The 26,631-nt window shown below is 39.2% G+C and overlaps 1 protein-coding gene across 2 annotated transcripts in view; it reads left to right on the forward strand.

The window, feature by feature from the left end:
• Positions 1–954: 954 nt before the first annotated feature.
• Positions 955–26,631, forward strand: part of EHF (ETS homologous factor) — a 30,836-nt gene continuing 5,159 nt past the window's right edge. The window contains exons 1-7 of one of the 2 annotated variants that reach the window (XM_088058257.1): positions 959–1,061; positions 6,417–6,589; positions 19,346–19,445; positions 21,859–22,104; positions 22,407–22,466; positions 24,802–24,870; positions 24,961–25,029. In XM_088058257.1, coding sequence (XP_087914383.1) covers positions 19,349–19,445; positions 21,859–22,104; positions 22,407–22,466; positions 24,802–24,870; positions 24,961–25,029 — 541 coding nt within the window. In that variant the 5' untranslated portion in view covers positions 959–1,061; positions 6,417–6,589; positions 19,346–19,348. Of the gene's footprint in view, positions 1,062–6,416; positions 6,590–19,345; positions 19,446–21,858; positions 22,105–22,406; positions 22,467–24,801; positions 24,871–24,960; positions 25,030–26,631 lie in introns of both variants that reach the window. The other variant, XM_005522386.2, reaches the window with a different exon arrangement.

The following is a 26,631-nucleotide window of genomic DNA, read 5'->3' on the forward strand; positions in this document are numbered from 1 at the left end:
CAAAGACTAGAAAATTCACATCACACAGACCACTGAACAGTCACTGAGTAATAATATTTAGCATTTCTTGTTTTATGCATACAAATTAATGAAACCTCAGAACCTTCCCACATTTTAGTGCATTTTTAACTGTTTTCATGTTGGTGCCTTTTTTGACCAGTGAAATAATGAGAAACAGATGAGGCTTCCTATTTTTATCTGGGCACCTGGTTTCCTGCTCAGGTTCATGGTTGCAGGCTGGAGGAGCAACTCCCACATGATCAAAGACAACTTTGGACTGAGCACACGTTTACCAATTCTCTGCCCTGCTAACCTGCATATAGCTGAGCTGTCATACTCAACCCCAGACACCCACACACTGATGATTTTTTTCCTCATTTTGTTTCTTACCTACTCTCAAATACCCAGAGAAGCTGAAAGACCAATAAACCGCTTTCACGCATTTCTCAGGATTCTCAATGCATAAAAGAAATGACTGAGCCCATTACATGGGCTCACCCAGTCCACCTCCCTGCCAGCGCAGGGTTATTCCACACCATGCAACTCCTAATGTTATTTCCAGACTAATTTTAATTTAGGACATTCCTGCTTTTCACTTGTCCCCATTCTAATTATGATCTCCCTATCTACCTGAAATAACCTCAATTTAAAAAAATAAAATAAAAATGAAGGGATGGTCTTAAGAAAACAGCTACAAAGAAATCAATCCCTCATCCATTACCAGGTTTTTCTTTTGTTCTGGAGCCACGCGTGTAACCCGGTTAGACCTGTTCTCTTTGAATGCCGAGGACTGAGCTGGCCTTATGCAAACGCTCTCAACCTCATCTTGGTTGTTGTCGTTGCAGATCCAATCAAATGAACAGGAAGTGACCTAAGGAATTCCCCTATTGGCTGCTTGAGTGTTCAGCAAAATGTTTTAAAATTAGTATCACATCCATTTATCTTCACTCCTGGGAGTCTTTAGTTGACATAACCTGTGCTTACCCAACCTACTGTTCTGTAGACAGTTTTCCCATTGCCTCAGTTCAGGATTTCCACTCCAGAATCTGCAGCTAAATGAGGTAAGGTGTTTGGGGTATTTATTTTTTTTCTTAAATGCACTTACTCTAAAATAACACCAGTGAAAATAATAAAAAATAAATAATAAAAAAAAATTGTCTGCTGGACTCCTAGCCACCATACCAAGCCTTTACCTTCCCACTTTGGAACAGCAGCTAAACCCATTTAATCAAAGGCTTTTTAATGTTGCAATAAAGATTTCTGCTTTCCTGGTTTGAACTTGTATCTTCTGTTTAAGTATTTCTGCTCTGTTTATGTTTGAGTGGGACCAGATCCTGAGAATCTTTTATTATGATGTATCTTATAATATTCTGGGTCCTAAATCTGCTGCTTTTGTCACTAGAGTTGTCATCTGTTCAGTAAGACGGGGCGAAAAGTGGACGTTCTCAATGCTATTGAGAGTGCTTGTGTCATAGAACTGGGATACAGTCCACAATGACCGTGTTTTGGTTCACTTTAGTGATGAGGATTTTGTTTGACTTTTGTAACAAAAAAACCTAAAGTACGTTTAAGATTTGTCTTGGTTTCAGCCTCAAGGCAATTTCTTGGCAGTTGTGTGGTGAAGGAGGTTCTGCTGATTTTAGTTCTGTCTAAGCAAAAACACTACACAGAACCCAGCTGTGGCACTGGGTAGGTAAATATAGCGTGAGGCCCGCAGTGTCTTTGCTTGTTTAATTTGTTTCTGTTCCAATGGTAATTTCATTTTAATAGAACCAGAACAGGCCCCTTAAGGTATAGACACAGTTGTTTAAGTAGTTGTAGAAGAGAATGTAAAGAAAAAGTTGCTCCAAATCTGTGTTGATTTTGTAAAATATGTGTAATGGACTTAGAGACAAATGTTTGCATTTCACCCTGTGAGACATTTTAGACACATACTTGTGTGTATGTTGTTATAGAGTTACTCAATTATATCAGTTATGTGCTTTTTGATTACTTCATCTGAAGTTATATGTTGTGTTTGCTTCTAAAGTACATCCAACTATCCTATCTTTCTTACCTTTGCCATTTTTCAGAACCAAAAAATTATTAGAATTAAGCAAGCTCATAATGACAGAAATGTACCTTGAGGTGAAAGTTTCATTTAGTCATTTTATTTATACCTGTCTCACTTGACACTGTGTTAAGCAGATCTAACATGCACCAGTATTTCCTGCAATTTGTGAAAACTTCAGTGAAATTTAAAAATGTGTTCCTTTAAGTTTTGCTTTGATAGGAAATTTGCAGGGTGTAGTTTAAGCTAGTTGTCTGACATCTATTTTACACTGTAGAAAATATCAGAGCTGGAAAATAGAGCAGTTTTATATTTAATGCAAATGCAGAAACTAAAGAAAAAGCTGCAATTGAAACTAGAAAAACAACAGGATTAAGGTGTTTCACTTATAAATATCACAATGACAGTTTAATTCCTGCCCTACAATTTTCAAAACCAAGTGATTGTTGTAATAACAACATAGGACTTGCCAGAATTTTTCAGAGATAATTATGTGACTTCAAGTAGAGCTTATCTTTCAGAAAACTTCCAATCTTGAAAAAAACAATCCAGAAGTCCAGTGATGGGAAATTCCCCAGAATGTTTTTAAGGGCCCTAGCAATTAAATACTATTCTTCTAAAAATATTTTATCTCATTTTCAGTCTGACATGGTCTTGCTTTTACATTCAGCCACTTGATTTTGTTGTTTTTCGATGATTATTGAGAAGTTTCCCTGGGTAGGAAATTTCTGTTCCTTGTGTAGTTAGCTAAGAACAAGTCCTTTCTTAGCCTAGTCTCTGATAATTGTGGGAGTCTGAGCTCCAAAGCCTGTTCCTTTTCATGGAGAAACTTACAGTACAGTGAAGGATCTCAACCTGTTTCACTGTAAACTTTTCCATCCTTTAATCACTTTAATGCTCTCTAATTTTTCAACATTAGCTGTGAAATTTGGATGTCAGGATGGATCAGAGTCTGTAGAGTGCCAAACAGAGATATTATGAGTCAATATACTGGGAATTCCAGTTCAGGGGTTTATGAAGTGTGCCCAAGGCTTTTCTAGAGCCGCCATCCTCCAGACACCCTTCTCCCCCTTGAGCACTGGTCCTGTATGCAGAGACGAGGCTATCATTAGTAGAGTCAATGTTTCCCTGCATTTAGCATTTCTAGTTTTTTTCTACTCCAAGTGTCACTTGTAAAGCCTATAACAATGGTAAAAATACATATTTTCCCCAAGTCCCGATAACAAAGGTTCTCATATCAGATCAGAACATCTCTTTGCTCGCCCCAGCACGGGTTAGGTCGCGCTTCACGGCAACCCATAGAGTGACAACCATATATTTACCCTGGTCGTGGTGAGATCAGGTAGTAGAATGTGGTCTGTTTAACACAGGATATTATTATGCTCTTGTCACCTGAGAGAATATGCTGTGGTATTGCCATAGTAGTTTCTTATTACTTTAGATATTCTCAGGGTGTTGTGGGTTTTCAGCAGTGGTGGAAACAGACAATAGGACAGTTGGACAAATGAAAAATTAAATCATTTGGCTCCTACTCAACTTCCTTATTTTTTTTTCCGTCACAATGAATTTTCTTGTTAACATCTGTATTTGTTCTGTCTGGGAAGTGCAAGGTAGCAAACTGCAGTGGAGAGAAAAGAAGCTAAAAAAAAAAACCCACAGATGGAAAGAGATTATAGAGGAAAAAAAGGGTTTCTGTAGGTGCGTCTGTGTTCGGACAGGAGTGACATGTTAGCCTGTCGCGTGTCCCACCACAATTTGCACCAAACTCCCCTTTGAGGATGGAATTCTACAGCTGCTGAAGAAGTGTGTATTTATGTACAATTCTCACAGAAAAGAATGAATGATTTTATTGACTCAGCAAACTCAGAGAACTGACCATGAGCCATGACACCTTTCCAGAATCAGTGCTGAGCTTTCCTTCCTTGTTGGCCCTTCCACACTTTTTATAAATATGTTTAACTTAGATTAGACCAAACCAAGAAAACTTCTCACTAACTGTAATGTTGCCTGGATCTGTTCTGTGGAGTCTACAGTCACATGCTTTCTGTTGGTGTTAACTTGTTCACATTCAGTCCTCACAAAATTGTCTGACCTCTTTCTGTAATACTATGAATACCATCTCTGTGAACTGGGGCAATGACCTACTGTACGGAGACAGGTTGGAAAGTGGGTGCTCCAGGACAGGCCTGTCTGGCTTAAAATTCGTCAGTGTGCTCAGACCAAGATACAGATAGAGATGAATGACCCTTTCTTATTCTGAGTGCAGTGTGCCCATCCTCTGTAGGATTTTCTGTGGTCTTACAGGGCTCTCTTTCTCATCAGCCTTCCTACACTTGTAAAGTAGGTATTCTTGCTGAGGTATAGGCATTCCAGCAACAAGCAGCACATAAAAAGAAAACAGCCACAAACTTAGTTGTCATTTGTCATTACTAATGACACACAGTATTAGGATGTGGTAGAATGAAATGTAAAGGCTTTGCTGTCCACAAGGAAATGAACAGAAACACTGTTTTTGTAGCTAGCATAGTTCGTGATGTTTAATGAAGTCTCTGTCCTATCTCACAGCTTCACTACTACTGAATTTCAGCCATAAGCTCATGGAATTTTCTTCCTAATAATAAGTGCCTTGTGAGCATTGGTGAAGTTCAACACCATCTTCAGCCAAGCGCTCTTGCTTCAGCCACTCAGCCAGTGTCCAAGGGCACTTCAAGATCTCTAACCAGAAATGGCTGCATGTCTCCCTCACAGTCCCTGTTTCAGCACACTCTGCAGCACACATGTATTTCACTGAGTTTTCAAGAAAAGGGTACATTGTAACTTGATAACTGTGAAACTTAAGAGTAATACTGCTGATCAAAAGGCTAAGCAAAGAAAGATTTTTTCTCGCAGCTGGTATACAAAAAAAGTAAGGATTAATTCGGTTTCTGAAGAAGTCACAAGGAGTCTTAGTATGAGAGCTCCTTTGAGCTCTACTGGGGTTGCAGTTTGCACCAAATCCCTTACTGAATGCCTAAAATACTTGGGGCATTTGTTGGTCATTGGACTACAGACAGGTAACAATGAGTAAACATGAAGTCATGTAACCAGTGGAGCAATCAACTGGCATTTGGCATTTTGCATGTCTCCCTCTGAGGAAGAGCCCTCAAAGGCTGCCTTTCCAAAAGCTGACATTGCACATGGTTATCATTACCTATTCCTCTGCTGATCTTGTGAAATGTGCTTCACAGGAAAGAGTATGAGAACTAGTAGACAGAACAGCCAACTGGAGCTGGGTAATCACTGATAATAAACTAATGGGATGCGGTAATAAAAGAGAATTGCTTTGTGGTGGTGGAAAGAAAGTAATTTTACCTAAAGGAGCTACAAAAATGTAGAATAAAAGTTCCTTCCTACTGTGGAGGAAGGATACAGACATAAACATTTGAGGTATTTTCTCAATGCACAATCAGATGTCGCCAGAATATCAGATGTTATTGAAGCTCAGTCTCCTGAACCCTGTAAGGATTAAGCAACTATGTATAAAATGTTCTGTTGCCTAAATTAGTAGTGCCATCACAAGAAGAATTGGTTTTGATTTTTAAAACTTTTCCAGGTTTTCTTTCATTTAGCAGTGAGCAGTTAACTGATTTATGTTGCTGTTAAAGAATCCTTGTAAAACTGCCCAAGATGGTCAGGAATCAGACTAAGTCCATGATATAGTGATTACCCCCAAACTTTCTTAATGATTTTTACTGCAACATGTAATTATTATTACACAATAGCTTAAAAGCTTGCATCTTGATGATGCACTTTCAAAGTATGCTTGGTTAAGCAGTTGTCTCATAGATTGGAGGGGCTTTATCAGGGAGTCAAATTCTGACACACTCAAGGGTGCTGTTCTCATCTCTTTTGCAGTGAGATCTAACACAGTACTCACATAAAAGACTTAATATTCCCAGGCACCTGCCCTGACAGAAGAAGATGAAAAAGTTTTAGAAGACTGGATTAATAGGTGATTAGATAAGTAAGATATCCTTATAGACTTATCAAAATTGGAATGTACAAAATGAAATAGATGCAGTTTTTTTCTACATTTAGTGACCTGCAGATATCCTTACCGTCTCTAAGACGTTTAACGATGGAGCTGTAATACTTTGTAACAACAGGTGGAAAGTTCTTCAAGTCTTAAATGTTTTTGGATGAGGGTCAATCCCATAAATTTCTTTGTCTGCCTGTTGCTGATTCTAACAGTCACAACAAACGCCTTTTTCTAAATACATGGAATTATAGATTCAATTAGGCTGGAAAAGATCTCTAAGCGCTACTGAGTCTTCCACTAAACCAAGTCCCTAAGTGCCATATCTACGTGTATTTTAAATATCTCCAGGTGTGGAGACTGCCACTTCCCTGGGCAGGCTGTCCCAATGCTTGCTAACCTCTTCGGTGAAGAAATGTTTCCTAATATTCAATGAAGATTCCCCTGGTGCAACTGGAGACCACATTCTTTCATGCTGCCACTTGTCACCTGAGAAAAGAGACTGGCATCCAGACTACTTTCAGGTAGTTGTGGAGAGTGATAAAGTCTTCTCTGAGCCTTTTTTTCTCCAGGCTAAAAAACCCCTATTCCCTCAGATGCTCCTCATAAGACTTGCAAATCCCTTATCTCCTTCACAGGCTTTCTTCCCATCACTTTTAAAACAGGAATTCAAATTTTTTTTCCCAATTTCAGCCAATTCTGTTTTCTAATCTGCATAGTTCCTTGATTTAATCCTTTAAAAAGCACGGCTATTGGTATTTGGCATGTTGTGTCAGTAGGTATAGGTGAATGACTGACATTGTATTGTAGTGAGTGAGGGGGCTGTTCATGACAGGAGTCCTAGACAGAGCTGCTTTCCACTTCCATGCCTGAAGGTTTTCTCCTGGGCTGCAGTAAGGTTTTTTTTTGCAGGAACACGCACATAGGCTGAGAACTGGGGTGCCCTTCCCCAAACTGTGGACTGTAAGCAGCAGATTAAAGAATCAGCCTTCCCTATGCTATGACACATCTTCAATGTTTAAAAATCTAATGAAGATTTAATCATTAAAGATAAAAAGAAAATAATAAAAAAGTCCCCAGCACCTGCAAATAGCTGTTTTAAGGATCTCTGAATAATCTTCTTTCTCAGAACATTGTTAAAATAGGTATAATTCCATGGTAAAAAATCTACTTTTGAGGAAAACAGTTGCTTGAAATAGTCTGGAAATATTTTCATCGATTTTGTTGGGGCAATCTCTTCCAGTTACACCGATAGCTGAGATACATAGCAGTACAGGGGAGCAAAAAGAACTGGCGAAAGTGAAATTTTTTTCCGATTTCTGATTCCTCCAGCGTCCCTCCCAGAGACCAGCTACATACTCCGCAGTTGCTCTAAGACCTGGCATTCGTGTGCCACAGATAGATGCTTGAAGATGATATTTTACTCTGTTTTACTGGTTACAGGACTGATACATTGAAGAAAATTTACTTGTCCTGGTCAGTCAGTCTGACTAACTGAAAGGCAAAAAATTAAAGAGAGAAGGGGAAAAAAAGGAAAGAAAAATTAAAAATTTAAAATTAAAAGAAATAAGCCAGAAGATGAAGAATAAAGGTTCAGTGAAAAAGAATGAACGGGATCACAAAGTTCACATCCTAGTTTGGTTTTGAGGCTGTCTGCATTCAGGATTAGCATGGTTGGGCTCTGCAGAGAGTTTCCTGGTCACCATATGCACAACAGCCATGTTAGGTAAGTTTATTGCTCCCAGTGCAGCTGCTCTGGGATAATTTTACTGCCTGTGTACCTCAGTTTTATGCTTCACATTTCTGTCTTTCACAAACAATCCTACATAACAGAGTGGCACATTTGATCCTTGAACAACTTGAACATACGTTTTTACATGTCAGTTGATTCCCTATTGCCAGGAAACTTTATTTTAAAAATTCCTTTCTTTCATTGGGATTAAATGAGAAAATAAAAAAAAAACAAAACGCAGCCAACAAAAAAAAATCCTAAACCACACAAGCAAACAAAACCCAACCAACCAACCAACCAAAAAAACCACAAACAAACAAACAAACAAAAAGGAAGGAAAAACCCCTATAGAAACAGCCACAGTTCAACAGAACAGAAATTTTGAATTTCAGCCAGCTCTGCTTAGGAATTTCTGGCTAATTTTCAGGATCATACGTAGGTCAAGGGCAGCTTTTTTGATTTAATACTTCAAGCGTAGGTTTAATTGTTTGGCTAACTTATAATTCAAATCTCTACTAGTCACATAATAGCCATGATGCATAGAAGAATCTTGTTTTCAGTCTGAACAGGTCTCTTTTTTTTTCTTGAGAATTCTTTCTCTTGTTTAATACCTTCTCTCTGCCCTCACAAAAACCACATTCAACCTAACTCATCTGCATGTTGAAAGATTTCCCAGAGACGTGATGCAATGGATAGTAATGGAGCTTGAGCTGGAAGATACGAGTCAGACTGACATCTCCATTGACTTGTTATGTGACTTAAGTAAATTATTTCAACTCAGTGTCTTGATTTTCCTATTGGAATGTGGATGCAATGCTGGTTCCTTCCTTCATTTCTATGTTTTGTGCTATTTACTACCTTTGCTGTGTGGGTGGACTCTTCCTTCTCTGCTCCGTGGTTGTTAGTGTTTCAGTTCTTCCATCACCATAGATGCTATTTAGGGTAGATGAGCTCTATGAGCCCTGCAGGCTTAATTTTCAGAAGAACTTAAAAAGTAGCTCAGTTCCCATCTGAGTGCCTGCTTCTCATGGACTCAAGGTTATTTTTTTTTCCTGTGAAATAGTAGATTAAGTGATGGATGGATGGATTAGGTGTGGGTTCATATGGGAAAGCAAACCCTCCCAGTCTTTCAGGTTTTCTTTATCGTTCAAGAAAGTTCCTTTACTGTTTACACTTAATTTGCTGCTTTTTCCTAGTAATTTTTGAACCGTGTCCTAGCTGCTTTTTCTTTGTGTATTTTCCATGATACTTCTTCTGACTTTAGTCTTAGAATAGAGTGTTGCTCTGACTGGTTCCATTGACGGAAAAGAATAGTATTGAGCTCTTTTCTGACACCAGGTTATTCCGTAGCAAAGGACTGTTTGTGAAACAGGAGAGAGTAAGAATTGAAAGAGCACATTTGTACAAAACCCAATGGGAAAAGATCTGCTGTCAAATCAGCCCCGGCTGTTGAGGCAGATGCCTGGCTTTGCTTTTTTTGTTTATATTCCAACAAATCAAAGCTGACCTGTGTTGTTATCAGAGTAGAGCAGCAGGTGCAAAAAAATAACTTTGCTGCCAACTCAAACGAAAGGGTAAGACTAATACCCTCTGGGAGGTATTGAAGAGATAACAGAGAGCCATGCCAGCAACTGAATTAACGGCTCTATTTACGGTGGGTTTTACTTAATAACCTGCTCCTAACTCTGACACATAAATACTCCATTGTATTGTTTAACGCAACCACTGGAGAAATCAATGGAAACAGGATGGGCAGCTCTTGCTGTGCCAGGTGAGAAGGAGTAACACCACGGAAGCGCTGCTCTTCTAACCACAGGGAGGAGGGAGGCAAGGAAGGTGGGAAAGTGTTCTTGGATTTTACAGATGTGGGGAGACATTGTTTCCCACAACTTCTTGACTTACCTGTAGGGAGTGGGTACAGAGTAAGGAAACCTCATTCCCCCATTTTCTGGTTGTTTTAATAGAGGTAGTGAGCATGAACATGTGGTGGCATATATGTAAAGTACTGTCCCAGTGCCATGTGGCTCTGGTAGGCTCACAATCCTGGGAGCAGGGGAGAAGCGAGCCTGCTGCTACACCAGTGGTAAAGCAGACAGCCCTCATGCAGCCACTGGAGTGGGATGCCATGGAAGTGGTCTTGCAATCTCTTACTCTTATCTCAACAAATACAATATGAAGAAACCACATGGATACAGCTGGGCTCCAAGTAAATGTTTACCAAAACCACACAAATGTGAAATACTGAGTGTTAGTAAAAGTAATGTCTGACAGCAGCTTTCTGAAACAGGGTCAGTGGGCTCCACTGGGCTGTTTCAGCCATAGCCACCCATGTGGGGAAAACTTCCTTTGCAGACAGAGGTTCACCTTGGGGTACTTGGTAATCTGGGGAGGAATGTAGGGCAAGCAGGCATCCTGGATGGAGCTATCCCATAGGTGGGATCAGCAAGTCCCAGCTTGGTACTAGGGAATGTGGTAGAGGATTTAATAGCCAAATAAACCCTCCCTGTCAGCTCTGCAGTGACTCTTCCCACTCTTCCCATGAACCCTGCATTGCCTCTGCTACATCTCCTCTTTGAAATATGCTTTTCCTATCCCATCAGCAAAAAAGTGTGATCAAATTGTGGTTAGTCAGGCAGTGGGTCATAACATGGTATAAATGCTTCTATCAACTAGGTTGGATCCCCAGAAAGCTGCATAGTTTAGCATAAAATTCTTTATGCTTAATTTCCTGCTTCTCTGCCCTAGCTAATTTGTGCTGTGGCCCTCACGTATTTAATGAAGAGGCACAATTAATGTAAAAAGTAGTAGTCTAATGGGAAAATTTGCACATTCCCCAAGACGCTTTGCTGTTTTGGATCTCCATCCCAAGTTCCTTATTTTGTTTGATTCTCGCTCATAAACCAGCCCTAAAGAGGAACCTTGTAGTTTCCAGGTAGATGCCCTTTATTAAAATATATGAAACAGAGTTTACAAAAAAGGAAAAGAAAAAAAACCAACTGATTTTTTTTTTTAAAGTAGGCAAATTAGTGGTTGTTACTGCTGAAAACCAAACTAGTCCCATAACAAAGGAGAAGTATTGGTGGTGATAGTGGTTAAAGTGAACTTCCACATGAAATACTGGCTGCTGCAGCAGCATATATCTGAGTGGCTGTTATGTCAGCAACGAGTCAGCATCTAATGAGAGCCAAACATGAATACAAACACAATTATTACTGTTATTATTGTCATTATTCACTAACAACTGAACAGTCACACAGGCTATTTTAGCAATATGGAAAACATTTCCCTCAATATGCTGTTAGTCTTTAAAGCAATGCAAAGAGGAGCTGTCGTGGAAGGTGGAGGGAAGTGGTTGGGGAACCAGAGCCAAGGGAAAAGGAGAAGGTGTTAGAACATGATGGTAATATTTTGTTAGCTGATGAGGTTCACGCGTAATTATAGAAGTGTGGCTTGTCAAGTTACAGGGCCATCCAGAGTGCTTTTTGGCCATTTGTATATTTAGTGTATTGTAAGCAAAAGAAAGATGTTTAGCAAAAGGAGATTAGGGAGATGAGCTGGCTCCTGGTTAGAGGAAGGATGTACCAGAGAGATAGGAAGGACATGAAAGGAGGTGTGGAGTTGTTCCATGAGGTGTGGTATTAAGTGCTGAAAGAAGAATAAAGAGCAAAGGGAGTTTTTCCCATTATTGTGTTTCCAAGACTGTATCCCTGAGGCTAGCCTGATGAATCTATGGCAAATGACTTCTAAATATTCAGGAAAAAATTGTTGACCCAAATTATCATGAACTTGCTGAGGTGGTGTAGACAGTAATGAAAGCATTGCTATATACTAGTCAAAGCCAAATCTGAAAAATAAAAAAGAAAATAGCCCACTTATTTTGGCCAGTTTTTAGAGAATCTATCTACTTGTTCCAAACGTTCTAAGAATACATTACTGCAAATAGAATCTAAACATCTATCACAATAAATAAATTTTTTTCTCGACTCACTTTTGTCTCAGCTCTATGACAGCAATTTCACTAATATTACATGGATCTGTGCACAGAACTTCTGCAAAAAAAGTAGAATGAGGTTTTTGACAGTAAAATAAATGATGATATTATTCTCATCATATTCAAAAACTAGTGGCATGGCAAGAAGGTGTACATCTAGCCTGTGATGTGACAGGAAAGCATGGACTGAAACACCATATCCTTGTTAAGTGGCAGGTTCCATTTCACTGTTTTCTCTGTTAAAGTAACATGACAGTGGGGAAAATCTGAAGTACAAACCCTTGATAGTTAACACTGTCAGACACGTCTATGCCTCGAGGACTCTCTGTTCACAATCCGCCTTCTGTTTGCTTCTGATTTAGGAAAACAAACAAACAAAAGCCCTCCTCTTTTAAAATTCTTCCTTTTATTTTCATTTTAGTAATGAGTACCTTGAAAATTGAAGTCAGTTCATATGAAGATTATTGGGAAAAAAAGGGGTCAGAGAAAAACAACCTATGAAACTTTGCATATCATCACGTAGTTTTTTTTCCTTGCATTCATAAAGTGAACTTTGTTCTCTCTCAAAAAGGAAACTGAACTATGGTTTTGTCTTTAAATTACATCGTTAAAGGAGAGATAAGAACCAAACCCAAACCCTGGAGCAGAGGGATAGCTCAGATACAGATCTAGATCCTAACTTTTCTACCCAAGGTTCTCTTTAGTTAAAATATATATGCAAGATTTTGAAGCATCCATATGAACATGTTTAAACAACCACCACATATCTCTTACAAAAGTTGCCTTGTAGTGCATCATGAAAATAAGATCTTTAGTAATAAAATATTCCAATCAAGCTTTATTTGATTTTGTTTATCACGATCCTATCTGTAATGTAGGTATATGTTAAACACTTCTTTCCCATTCATCTTCCTTTTTCTGGTCTTTCAGCTTACCTTCATGTATAGATTTAATGTACAAGGTTCAAAGAAAACAAAAGAATAAACCAAAGTCTTCCTTTCCAAAAGCCCACAACAGTAAATGATCAAGGTCTCAATGTAGTCTCTGAAAGCTCACCACTTTTGCACATGCAAAGGTGGGTTTATGCATATGAACCACAGCTCTGTACTCAAAAAAATATGTAAGCATAGAATCGTGCGCTTCAGAGAGGTGTAGTAGGAAATACGATGAGCCCTAAAGACCCAAATCAGGATCCTAAATACTACAAATTTTGGAGATTATTTAGAAGATTTTCTTATAAAAATGATTCCTTGAACTTTATAGTCATAATGTGATTCAGTAAACAGATTTTGTTATTATGGCCCAAAGACACATGAGACAGATTAAAAATGAAATGCATCAAATGCTCGGTATGTTTTACAGCAAATACTGAGTGTGATCAGAGTGTTTCTTCTATTAACTTTCTTCAAAGCTTTCCAAGAGTTTTTCAGTTCTCTTAGTGGTGACTCTTGAGGTTTTCATCAAACAGGTCAAGCTGTGTAGACTGTCACCTGAATGGACCTTTGCAGGCCATAGCAAAGTTGTCCAAAGTTGAGCTTTTTGTTTTGAAGCAGATGCCTGTGAGTAATCGGCCTGCAGATGAGTTGTTTCTTTTGAGTCTTCTCTCTGCTCTATAGGCACTGTAGGTATGGAAACAAGGAGGTGTGTGCTAGCTACAACTGAATCTACACAGCCAGAAGAGATGCTAACACACTGCAGAAAAGGTCACATCTGAAAGCGAGCCATGGCAAGGATGATCTCCTATACGGGAGTCTGGCACAGACACCAGGGATGAACCTAAGACCTTTGCAAATTAGACAGATAAAGATCACAGGGCAATCTTTGGGTCAGCCATAGCTGTATGTATAGACACACTGGCACAGACTAGGACCCTGGAGCCCTGGTAGTAATGAACATTAAATGAAAGGGAATAAAAAATCCCATAACAGAAGACCCAAAGCTCACAGTAGCATGCAAACAAGCTTTCAACATTCATACATTCAGTTTGTGCCTGCCCTTACCACCACTGGAGATGGAAAATAGCTGGTTGGAATGCAAAGCAGCTAATTGATCATATACATTACAAGTAAAAGGCATTTATGTTTCCAAAGTAGACATATGTGTAAAACAAGTTCATGTGCTATGTTGTACATGTCCTTTGTGACATCTTGAAAACTTTGCCCCACTTATTAGTCTTTTGATTTTTCAAGAAAAGGATTAAAAATCCAGATTTTGTTACTCTTCAGTTGCAATTATCATTTGGTATTATTTATTTTAGATTACTGTGGAAGTCTTTGACTGTAATCCAAGATGCAGTAATGATCTAAAATATTTAACATTCTCTGTAGATACTTGTTCCATAAACTCCAAGCCCTGAAAAGCAGGGATTGTGTCTTCACTGTGTACATAACACACTTCAAAGAAAATAGGCCCAGGTGAAATCTACATTTGAAGTTCAGCCATGATGGTAAAAGGGGAAAAATGGGGAAGAATCCCATAGGTAAATATGCCAAAAGAGATCCACCCTTTTGGACACGCCAGGAGGAGCTGCACTGAGCTTGTCTCAGCTAGAAGTCACTCTTAGATTTTGCATAGCTTACAGGTGGAGTCATGGCTTAGTAGTTTCAGTCTGTTTTGCCCTAGACATTGTTGTTGTGTTTTGTGCAGAGTGCATGGCTTTACCAGCGGGAGGGCTGGGGGCCCCTTCCCTTATTCTCTTATGGGCTCCCCTTCCACACCCCCTTAGTTCACTTCAGAGTTGTGTCCATGAGCACCTGTACAAACTGGTATCAGAATAATCACTCTGGTTGTATTACTGCAGGATTTAGCCACTTTCTCTGTACCATTTATGCGCCTTTCCTGTGTTCAGAATTTTTGTGTCATTTAATACAAGCTGTTCTTGAAAGATTCTGGTTCAAAGAAAGGATAAACTCTTTATATGGATGTTAAGATTCATTGGGTTGAATGGGGAAATGGGGATCAGAGTAATTTATTTTCGGAGCACACCTGTAGTGATTGCACAATAATTTGCATAGGGTGCACTATAGAGTGTTCAAGGTTCAAGGATTTGTAAATACATTTTTCTGTAATGCTGGATTTGCTCCACAGGCAGGCCATGGCTCCTTTCTCTTTCCATTACCGCTGTTGTGGTAATGGAAAGAGAAAGGTGGTCAGGTGGTCATGGAAGAGAAGAAGAGCAGAGCAAATGACCTCCTGCTACTGCCAGGTTGCTGGGCTGTGGCTCAGCCAAAGCTCCTTCAGACTCCAGTGAGAGCTTTTACTAAGAGAGGCCTTCAGGGTCTGGTCTTGGAATACCATCTGATATAATGAATGTTGGTGAAGGATTTTTTTTTAATGCATTAATCCCTTCTAACAGGACTCTGTCTAGAAAGAATTTTGCTGAACACCAGTGCATAACTATATTTAACTGTGCTGGCTGAGTAAGGTGTTATTTGCATAGTGTTATAACTCCAGAGACGGCACCTCTTCAGGGGAACAGAATGGGATTGTGTGTATGGACACCTGCCATGCACAGACATAGACAGGTGTGTGTATGTCTACAAAAATACACGTGATTATATACTCAAATGATATTTCATCTATGCTTGGTTTATAATGTACCATGTCAGAGTAGAGGGACAGATCTCAAGGTTTTTTATATTATTTTCCAAAATATCAGCTCAGCTAGAATCCCTTTTAATACGGTTTCCAGAGAAAATGAGGTTTTTGTGGTAATTTTATGTTTTGGCTTTTACATTTGGCCTGTAACAATCTTTGAGTTTCATTGCCAATTTTAATTAAACTTGATATGGGGGTAGAAGTCCCAGAGACATGAAGTTTTTACAGGATTAATGAAAACTGGCTGCCGAGTACAGAAGGAAAACCCATTAATACTCAATCTGAAAGAAAGAGTAACGCTTGAGCTCACTACTTTGAGACAATGAGATATTATGAATGCCCCAACCGTGGGAAAAACTTCAATCAGCACTCACATCTTACTAGACACTAGAGAATCCAACCACAAGATACACATTCATAGGAAACCAGGCTTCATTAGTTCCACAATTCACTTTGATACATGGAATATAATTAAAAGAAAACTGTACATCTTATGTGTCCTTCCCCTTGAGCTTTCACACCCTTTGACCAAGTTTGTCTGTACATTGGGGCCCTGGACTGATGAGGAACATGCTGCTTCCAATATCCTGACTCAAAATCTTTTCAAGTATGGGATGAGCCACTGCTATAAGCATAAACCTTCCATGAATTTTTAGTAAAGAAAGGCATATACAGGATGACATGAAGAAAATCCCATTTTAGTTTTCCTACAGAAAATATCATTGAGCATAATGCTGTATGCTTCCAAGCAAAGGTGTGGAAGTTGTTAGTAGCACTTTATAATCCTCCTGAACAAAGTGCTAGAATGATTTCCAAATAAGGAACACCCTTGCATTAAGATAAAGGAGGTGACCTGAAAATTTTCAAGACACCAAAAAACCTGTTCCTTGAGTAATACCCAGAACTTTTGCAAAGTTTAGGTTAAAGCTAAATCTAGTCCTCCTGTGATTAATGTCATATTGTAAATTCTCCTTCTTAGGCACAATTGTTCCTACAGGTGATAATGGAAATTAATTAAGTTATTGAGGTAGAGATAATTTATTTAACTTCCAAAACAGGGATGATTGATTGATTAAATTGTGAAACAAGTTCCATGGACATTATTTGAAAATAATAATGTTCAGGGATATGGTGAAGACCAACTGCCTGCTAAACTGTGATAGGGAGAGGACATTTTAAAGGAAGATAGCTAAAATCCAGATCTCGGGTAGAGGCTGTCAGAGTTCTTCTTTTCAGACCTCTAATGTGCATTGGGTTTAGTTACTGCTGGGGTGGAAAAACTATGCAAGACACATTATTTGGTTTGATGAACTATCCATACCTTCGGTTGCCGAATCAAAGTGTGATAGGATCTTTTGGTTTGGAAATTCACCTGATTAATTATGGAAAATAAAAAACATTAACTGAATTTTCAGAACAAAATTACACAGAAATAATTTCAGTTCATATGCACATGTTTTCTCAAATGTACTTGTAAGCCTTGCACACATTATGAAATCTGTGTAGAATTCCTGAAACTACAGAAGTTGCGGAATACAAAACCACATAACACCGTACTTTTAATTCTGAGATAGTTTCTGTAAATGTGACTTCAGATCAATGGATTTAAGTTATGAAGTGCATATTATAATTTTTTAAAAAGAAGCGAATTAAGAAAACTAAGTTTCTAAGTGTGTTTTCCTAATCCTCAAGTTGTTTTTTTTTCCCAGAATAGCTGGTATACTACCTCATCTCTATTTGATACTGTAATAAGGTCTTTTTCATTAATATTACATTCATTCATAGCTAATTGTCTTTAATGATTTAAACCAAATCTAAAGAAATAACTTGGTACATCATCAACCTGTACAACCTCAGAAGTGTACGTATTGACTGTCAAACATGTTATTGCTTAAAAGTTCTTACACATCAAGTATATAATTTATATACATTGTAGGCTGAACATGTTTGTAATCATGAGATTGAATTCAAATGCTTCCTCACATCTTCTCACTCACAATACTAAGTTGCTTGGCCTTTACATAGGACTAAAAAATGTCTTCTAACTTGTATAAATGTACTGACTGATGTGATTATAGTCACTTTTCATTTTGCCAGAATGGGCCAAGAAATATCTCTCTCAATTGTTAATGTTTTATAACCCCATATACCTACTATGAGAAATTAAATTGTCCTTGCTAGTGGTCACTGAATCACAGATTGCCTAGAAATAATAGTGGAAAGCGACTGCTAAATCATCCGTGGTTTGATTTTGCCATTCTGTGTAGCTACTGAAAAAAAAAAAAAAAAAAAAAACAACCAAAAAAAACCCCCTAAACTAGTTTATACTGTAAAGCAATATTCCCTGTGATAAACTCCCTTAAACTTTCTAAGGCTTTGTCTTTTTAAGCAATTGTCTTAAACATCTTTCTCTCCCTTTCCCTCTCTAAGTACATAGGGCAGTAGAAGGGTGGGGGAAGAAATAGATACTTTTAAGTTACATGATTTATTTTAAGTGACAGGGGGAAGAAATAGATACTTTTAAGTTACATTATTTATTTTAAGTGACAGAGGAAAATAGCAATCCCCGTCATTTTCAGACTGCTCCTTTAAAACCAAGGCTGTACGTGTTTCTATTGACTCCCTCTTTTACCAAAAAGGTTGCTGGCATGAGCTTGTATGGGGTAGAGATGTGCTCTCAGTGGATGTTTTTTCATTGGCCTCAGTGGATAAACAGCCAAGACCAGTGACTTTACCCTTCACAAGTCCATTTTGTATTTCATAACCTTTTTAATTCTAGGGTGAAGTCTAGTTGCATGCACATGCCATCCTGATGTCTAATGTTTTGTTTTTACAGACTTTGAGGCTTTCAATATTTTTGAACAGGGGTTTGGTTTTCTTTTTTTTTTTTTCCCCTGTGTATATAAGAATTACAATCCAAAGCCTTTGTAATGTTTAACAAATTACTTTCCCAATCTCCTCAATAATATCTTTGGTTATAATGTATATTTTTAAACTTTACAACTTCATGCCACTGAAAGATAATGTAAAACATCAAGAATACCCATCACTGGGGAATTCTGTATACTTTCATTGGAATGATTAAGCATGGGATAAATGTAACATTCTTCTAGAATGTCATACAAATAGGGTTTTTTTTAAAAAACATAAAAAATTAAAGCACAGTTTTACTCACAGTGCTAATGTTAAGATACATGGAAACAAAAATTTACTTAAAAGAGGGAATGCTGTCTTGGGGGTGGTGTCACTCCAAAATATTGATTTTGTTAAAACTATGGCTGTCTAATTTACAAGGTCTTTTACCATCGGATTTTTTTGATGGGTTGAAATGTATGATCTGTGATATTTGTTACCAAGAAGTGTTATAGACACTGCTGACACAGATCAGATAAGAAACTGGGTCAGCTGACAAGATATTCCCTGTAAGGCTACCTCGCTGTAACATTACGTGTATCCTTCTATGTGAAGGATTTTCTGAGCATGGCTTGTAGTCTACTGTATAGTTTCATTTACAGTTATTAGAAAGTTCTTTATCCTAAAAAAAAAAAAAATAAAAGAAAAAGGAAGAACATTTAAATCACATTTCTTTTTAAAGCAGAAGGAAAAAAAGTATTTAGTATTTCATTTCTCAAAGCTTGGCAGTTTTCACGTATTGCTCTGTCAGGAGCCTTGTCTTTTCATTCGGCTTCTTTTCTGATTACAGATTATTCATTTATGGACAGGCAGCTGTAGAAACTTGCTTCTTGCGTATGCAAATTAATCATGGTAATGTTTATCATAAAGAGATTTTGTGGCAGTGGAAAAGGGGCTGTGTCAACATGTTCTTGATTTCAGTTGTATCTTCTTTTACAAATGGAATTGGCCTCCTTGCTTCACCTTCAGCGGATTTTTTTTTTTTTTTGCCATTTACCTCTTGGACTAGACACTGCTCACTAAGCAAGCTGTTTGATTCACTTACAGATCATGATTTTGGAAGGAGCTGGCAGGATGAGTATCAATTCCAGCAGCAATCTACTCCACCAGCAGCCTTCCTGGACAGACGGATATTCCACATGCAACGGTAGGAGAAATTCAACTGCTCTGAGCCATATTCTTTTTTGGGAGGCTGGGGGAAATGGGCTGCTACACCTTTAAGCATGTAGGAGTATTATTTTTTATGAGTACTAATTTACTGGAGTTCCACTTCTCGTAAGAAAAATTTTCATTTGTTCCTTCATTTCTAAAAAGCTGAACTTGCAAAAGGGATTTGTTTATTGTTCATTTCCTTACTGGCTCACTTAAAATCTAATGGTGTTGAAAGTGCCAGAAGTTCTCTCTTCTCAGTCCAGAATTCTTTCTCTAGTACCTCTACCCCTCGTGCTTCCTCTGAACCAACATTACTGTTTAATGCTAATCACCCCTCTGGCTTTCCAGGGGAATAGTATTTTAGCTCCTTTGCTGTATTTGCTTTATCAGCTCAAACTACTAGATAGCTTTCTAATTAGACTGGCATTAGAGCACTAGATAGGTTGTGGCTTGTGTTTTTTTCTCTTTTTTTCTTCTTACAGTTTTCTGATTATATATCTGTGTATATAAAAATGTATTAATATATAGTCTCTCAGTGTAAAAATATGTCTATAAATGTATATCTATAGGTGCTTGACACAATTTTAGAATTCTTTTCATAATTCAATGGACAGGTAAAACTTAAAATCTAAGCTGACAATCACATGCTGCTCTTGTCCTTCTGATCCAAATAATACTACAATTAGAGTCCCCACTTAATTAAATGCTTACTCTTTTTTATGTGTAATTTCTAAATATGCTGGAATATGTAAACATGTGCTTAATAAATGTGCCTGTCTGTCTATAACAGTGTCATACAGAAAAAAAGTCATGTCTGAGTTTCATTATTCCACAGGATTTCATGGAGGGAAATGGTGGGGGTCTGTATCAAATTTCCAGGGTGAAACTCCTCAGGATTCACTTAAGTTTTAGAGGGACAGGAAGATGAAAGCTCAGACCAACCTGCACAGTAATTCACCAGTTCACTTACTTTTACCTAAGTTACTTTCTCCTCTCACTAAAGTATCTTTGCTAACATGAGGATTCTAGTGCCCTTTGAAATCACTTTACTCTTCTGAAGTGATAAGAATACAAATCAGCCTCTTTTCAGGGGATATTTGGCAGATCCAGCAAACCTTTTTTCTCTGACATACCACACTTCTAATAATTTCCACATGCATTCCCCAAATCCTTCAATGGGAGAATGAGGAACAGTCCTGCGAAGTCCCTAAATGACTTACACAAACCTTGTTGGCTAATATTGATAAAGAAAGCTAAATAACTGTGGGGATTATTTTTGTGTTACCTGGAAACTGTGTCCTGTACCTCAGCTGAAGAGACCTGAGGTCTAGTGAACCTCAGTTAAAGTGATTTTCTAAAATGTGCCAATTCTGGTGCTTGTGGTCCTCTAGCAATATCCACTGTCAGTATTTCTCACTGTGTGGTTAATTTTTTTTCTAGAAGAGACTGGGAACAGACTGGTGCCATATCCTGGAGCGGGATAGCACTGCAGAGCTAGACCATGGCAGTCTCCTTTTTATCTCTCATTCCCTCAGCCTTAAACCCTTTTTGCACTTGTGAACGTTTTATCTCACTGTCACCTCTGTCTGGTGTAGTCCGTTTTCCTCCTTTCCCAGGGAATAAATTGCACTGAACTCTGTGAGGACAGACCAAAGCAATCCTGCCTTTGCTCTTATCTTACATAATGATCATGCCCCATGTACAATTTCTTCCATTTGCACATGCAAATTATTGTCGCGAGATGACATACAACTGAGCACAGTTTAAGAGATTGCCAAGAAAGGACTCAGACATTCTAACAAGAAAATTAGGCAGCTTCCATAACTAAAATGAGTTTTACAGCTACATTCAGAAACCGACTTAGATATATCTACAGCAATAACCTGCACCATCAGAATGCACTGTCATAAAACCATGGCCCACACTGATAGGCTTTTACTGTGGAGTAGCATGAGAGTGCTTTTAACTTTCCTTTTTCTAACCCCACAATTCATGTTTAGCCCCTACTAAGTTCTTATTCAAAGAAAGTTTCCATGTCACCTTTTGAGAGTTTTGCAAGGCTTTTCCATAATTTTCTGAGGCAATAAAATAATTTTCCCACACATCCCTTTTCAACAGTACTTCTGTAAAATGTCTTCCCTCTGAGAATTTTGATGTATTTAACCAATATTAATTAATTAATTCCTGCAAATCAATTAGTCAAGAAGTGTGTCATGAAATAATGCCCAATTTTTAGTTGGAAAACTGAGGCTAAAACCCCCACAATATCTTCTCCAGCTTGTCCAATGTTAAGGACTGAGAAAAGCGTCTAGATCTGTAGACTTTCAAGATGTGCAGTTTGGCTATAGATCATATTGTTGATGACTACTATGCTATCAGGGGCAGTAAATATTTTTTATCTTTTCCAGTATCCAGTAGCTTCTATGGAACCCAGTGGCATGAAATACACCCTCAGTACTGGACTAAGTTTCAAGTCTGGGAGTGGCTGCAGCACCTCCTTGATACCAACCAACTGGATGCCAACTGCATACCTTTCCAGGAGTTTGATATCAACGGGGAACATCTGTGTAGTATGAGCCTGCAAGAATTCACTCAGGCAGCTGGGACAGCAGGACAACTGCTTTACAGCAACCTCCAGCACCTAAAATGGAATGGTAAATAGATACTAGAGAGACATGTGTACATTGGTCTGAATTCTGAGATCTTCAGAAGTCATTTATGTTCCCCAGAAATCTGCCTGGCATATTATGTTTGCTATTCTGCTTATAGCTCATTTACTGTATTGCTAAATTTCTTGGGTATGACTTAAGGCAGAAATCTGAAGGATGAAGATGAGAGGGAATGTTTCCCACTCCAAAATCAGCCCTCTGGCTCAGGTGTAGAAGTTGCTGCTTGGAGCTAATACATTTGATTCCTCATTCTCATACCTCCTATCTGCCGATTTGCTTTCTTGCAGGTCAGTGTGGAAGTGACATGTACCAATCTCATAATGTCATTGTGAAGACAGAGCAAACAGGTGAGTAGCAGTTGGGTAAATTGTCTTTTGAAAAGGGGGACCCCTCTTCCAAGGGAGACAAATCAAAGGGGCATTAAATAAAATGGAAAGTGTATAATGCAGAATTAAAGAAGTAATACAAACATCAGTCAGCGCCTTCTTCTGAAGTCTCAGGTAATACTACATGCATGGGGCCACTTTTCCTGGGAGACCCCTGCAGTATCAGCAGTCTACTCTGATGTTCAGAGCTGGAATAGTTTGAGGTGCCATGAAGGCAGCTTTGTAGAGGACTTCATTCTATGCTCCATTCGGCAGATTTCAAAACAACTATTTTAACAATATGCTCAGTTGAAAAAAAAAAGGAAGAAAGAAAGGAAGAAAAAATATCTTGTTGTGAAGTGCTGTTAATGTTTGAAACACCAGTTTTCCAAAGAAAACAGCTTGGAGAGAAAACAAAATGTTGCATTTTAATTTCTTCACAGGTTTCAATAAAACTGAAATTCAGGCAGTAGTTTGGTTTGATCAAATCTGCATTTTTGCTGTTGCAGTTCTTTTTCTGAGTGTGTTTATAGCTAGATCCCTTTCCTCACAGGGCTTTGTTTAACTGAGAAAAGAACTTCAGCTTGATTTAACCGTCCTCTTCAGGCACAATGATTTTCCTTGTTCCTTTGCCAGATCACACCTGTCCATATCCACACATTCTCTATCCCACTAGTCCCAGCCTCTTTGTATGTAGGTGTGTCCATGAGCCACGTTTTGATATCTGCTAGCAGAACAAATACAGATCTGTTGCATGTGGCGTCTCCAAGAAATACTGTCAGCCTGTTTATCCACCTAACCTGTTGGAGCCCAGCCTCTCCAGCCAGGAACATTACCCACATTCTCCTTGCAGCAGGCAAGGATTGCAGTCTGCAATCCACTCCTGGCCTGTGTCTGCATGGTATGGGAGATGTGCATGAGGCAGCCTTGCTGCTTTCCATAGAGGTAACTCCAGTAATCCTTTAAGTCCTGATTTATGAGATCCTGGTGTAATATTATTACCTCAGCTGCACATCTTGGAAAGGACTAACTGACGGATGGTTCCCTGGATGTGGCCTGGTGGGGCTCTGGTGGTGCCAACCACAGCCAGTGGGAGTGGGTTAAGTTTCTACATGTGAGGGAGCAGGAACTGTGGATTAGGGCTGCTGGGAAAAGTCACTCCTTGTGAGACAGCAGGGACAAGGCAGGTGGTTTTGAGGGGAAGCCCAGCTCACTCCAGTAAACCATCACAGCTGTAAAGACATGGGTACTGAAAAAGGCCAAAATGGGAAGGTGAACACTGTCGCCATGTTCTGGCTGGGTAAGGCCTGTTTTCAGAGGCAACATTAGGCAGATCAGGTGTCCAAGAAAGCAGAGGGTGTGTGCTATTGTAGGAACGCAAGCTCTGGGTGCCCAAACATGCAGCTATTAGTTAGCATGCCTGCTAAATTCCTATGTCATAAGTGGTAACTTGGCCAAACATGATTATTTAGCTGTAACTCATTTTGGGGTTTTTGATTTCATTTATATGAACATGAAAAAAATTAGGTTTAACCTAGGTTTGAACCTTATATCTCATCCCTTCTGATCTGGTTTCAAAAGAAAAATAGATTTTTAAGTCTTCTGACCTTAAAAATGCACTGTGAAGGAAGTAATTTCCAGACCAGTGTACAGGTCATAAAGACAATACTTCTGCTCTGCTTATATTGATCCATATGACCAGAAGGTCACTAAAAATTATTCCTCTTTAATCATGAAAGTGGTTTTTAGGTTAAGGATGGGGACTTAAGATGCCTGGAACAAAATGTCCCTTCATCTAGGATTAGGCTTTGATGTTTCTCACTATGTGCTTAAACATGAAGCTGTGTTTCAGAGAGGACTTTCGAGTTCTACCATTATAGAAATAAATACTCATCATAAGCATTCTTCTGTTTTACTAGATATTTGAGAACACTTTCATCTCTGTGGCTCCAACGCACTGTCATAATCATCAGAGACTGAGAATTCAGGTCTGGATTGGGTAGAATTAGAGTTGATCTGGCATAGAAAACCTCCCCCAAGGCCAGGCATAAATGATATACTAGTCAGGAAAAGGAAGAGCATATTACATTATTTCTAAAAGTCAGTGCTTTGTGTAAATACATTTGCCTGAATATGAAGAACTCCATGCAAAATTTGAGTGAAAGGAAATAATTTTGTATATATCCTCTTCACTTCCTTGTTCCCTTGACAGCTTCCCCCCCCCCCCCTTTTTAATTCTTTCGGTGTTCAATATTTACCTCTGTGCTAAAAATGTTCTTTTAGTGATCTGATTTTCCTTTTGGTCCTTTTCCTTCAGATCCATCATTAATGGTGTCCTGGAAAGAAGACAATTATCTTTATGACAGTGGCTATGGTAGCACAGTAGGTAACTAACATCACAATACTTCATGCATTCTGAGATGGCTTTATTGTTGTCTGAGGCTATTAGTTTAAACGTCTTCTTTTTAATTCCCAGAGTTATTGGACAGTAAAACATTCTGTCGTGCTCAGATTTCCATGATGACACCTAGTCACCAATCTTCTGGTAAGAAACTTGTAATTATATTTTTAATTGTTTGTCACTTGTCCTAGAGCTACCGACATGTAATAGTCTCTGTGGTCTTCTGTTGTAGGATTGCATCTGAGCCTCCAGTAATTTTAAACCAAGCAATGATGATTCTGACAGATATATTAGCTGTCATTATTACAATAGCTTTCTTTAAAGAAACGCTTCTGTCTTCTCTCTGTCAAGAGAAAGATGATCAAATAATCTGTAATCTCCACATATCTTTTAAAGTGACTGAGTCAAAAGGGGTAAACATTAGTGTCAGAGAGACAAGACATTCCAGCTACACCACACTTTTCTGTGGTGTGGAAGGGTATGGGCAAACAAGTGCCCGTTCCTCCGCGAAGTGGCCGTGTTTCCCCGGCCAGCCCGTGATTCATGCTGAGTAGGCTGCTGGGTTTGGGGCCAGGCTCGGGGTGGCCTGGGGAAGCTGCAGGGCGGACACCAAGCCCTGCACCCCGGCACAAGGGCTTCTCCTGCAGCCTCTCTCAGCTGACAGCGGGACTGCTCCCTTCCGTCAGGGAGAGTGCAAATCTGCCTGCTGAAGGGCAGGAGACAGAGCAAACCTGTTTGCTGTCGTGCCTGGTCAAAGTGCAGTCTGATCACACGTGTCGAAGGCCCTGTGGGCCCTGTCCTGGGGCTGGCACCAGGACGGAGGTGAGGAGAGCAAGGCAGTGAGGAAAGAGTAAAGCAGAGACGGCAGGGGAGCGAGAAAGCGGCAAGGGAAGGGTGGGTTCTTCCTAGGAGGCCACGGAGCAGAGATCTGAGGGAGAAAGCAGTTTAAGTCCTGGGAGGATAAGAAAGGAGAGCACGTTGCTGTAGATGCAGCCTTGCACCGGGGGCAGCCCTGTGCCACTGCCCACAGTGGCCTCTGTGCCTGCCGTCCCCTGCTCCTCCAGCCTCCTGAGCTGGATTTGCCAAGCAGCATGCAGTTTAAACTAATGCACTCAATTACCAATTAAATAAAAAAAAAATAAAAAAAAAAAAAAGAGAGAAAACTTGACCAGAAGAAGAAGAGAACCGGCAAACCTTAAAAAACCCCAACCAAACACCGTGTTTGCTTTCTCCACCACGTCCACCCCCTGTCACAAGATGGCCAGCAGGATTTCAGGGCTCTCTGACAGGGTTGGGGACCTGTCCATATCCTGGCACGGTCTGTTTATCTGCTGACTGCTTAAGCCTAGAGCTAGGGTGGCACACCAAGGGCACAGCCTCCTGTAAAAACTAAATTTGTATATCCCGTAAAAAAAATGGCTCATTCCTGAATCATATGCAAATAATGTGTAACCTTTTGTCAAAAGTTTTGCAAGACGGCTTTGTTGAAACTGCATCATAACTCTTTTCATCTGTCAGGCCCCAGCCTCCTAACATGGCATGTTTGAAACCAGTCTCCAGGTAGGAGCCGTGGCAGAGCAGGAGGCTATTTACACAGCTGAAATCCAGAATAAATCAATGGCTAAGCAGAAGGCAGCTGAACTTCCAAGAATAAATTTCCAGCTAAGTGGAGCATAACAAACATTTGCAAGCGAATTGTGGGATTTTAAAATAAGAGGGATTTATATGAGGGCAAATAAAGAACTG

Source organism: Pseudopodoces humilis, chromosome 7 (genome assembly GCF_049639895.1).
Source record: "Pseudopodoces humilis isolate 2021_Gansu_Grassland_sample_001 chromosome 7, ASM4963989v1, whole genome shotgun sequence".
NCBI lineage: Eukaryota > Metazoa > Chordata > Aves > Passeriformes > Paridae > Pseudopodoces > Pseudopodoces humilis.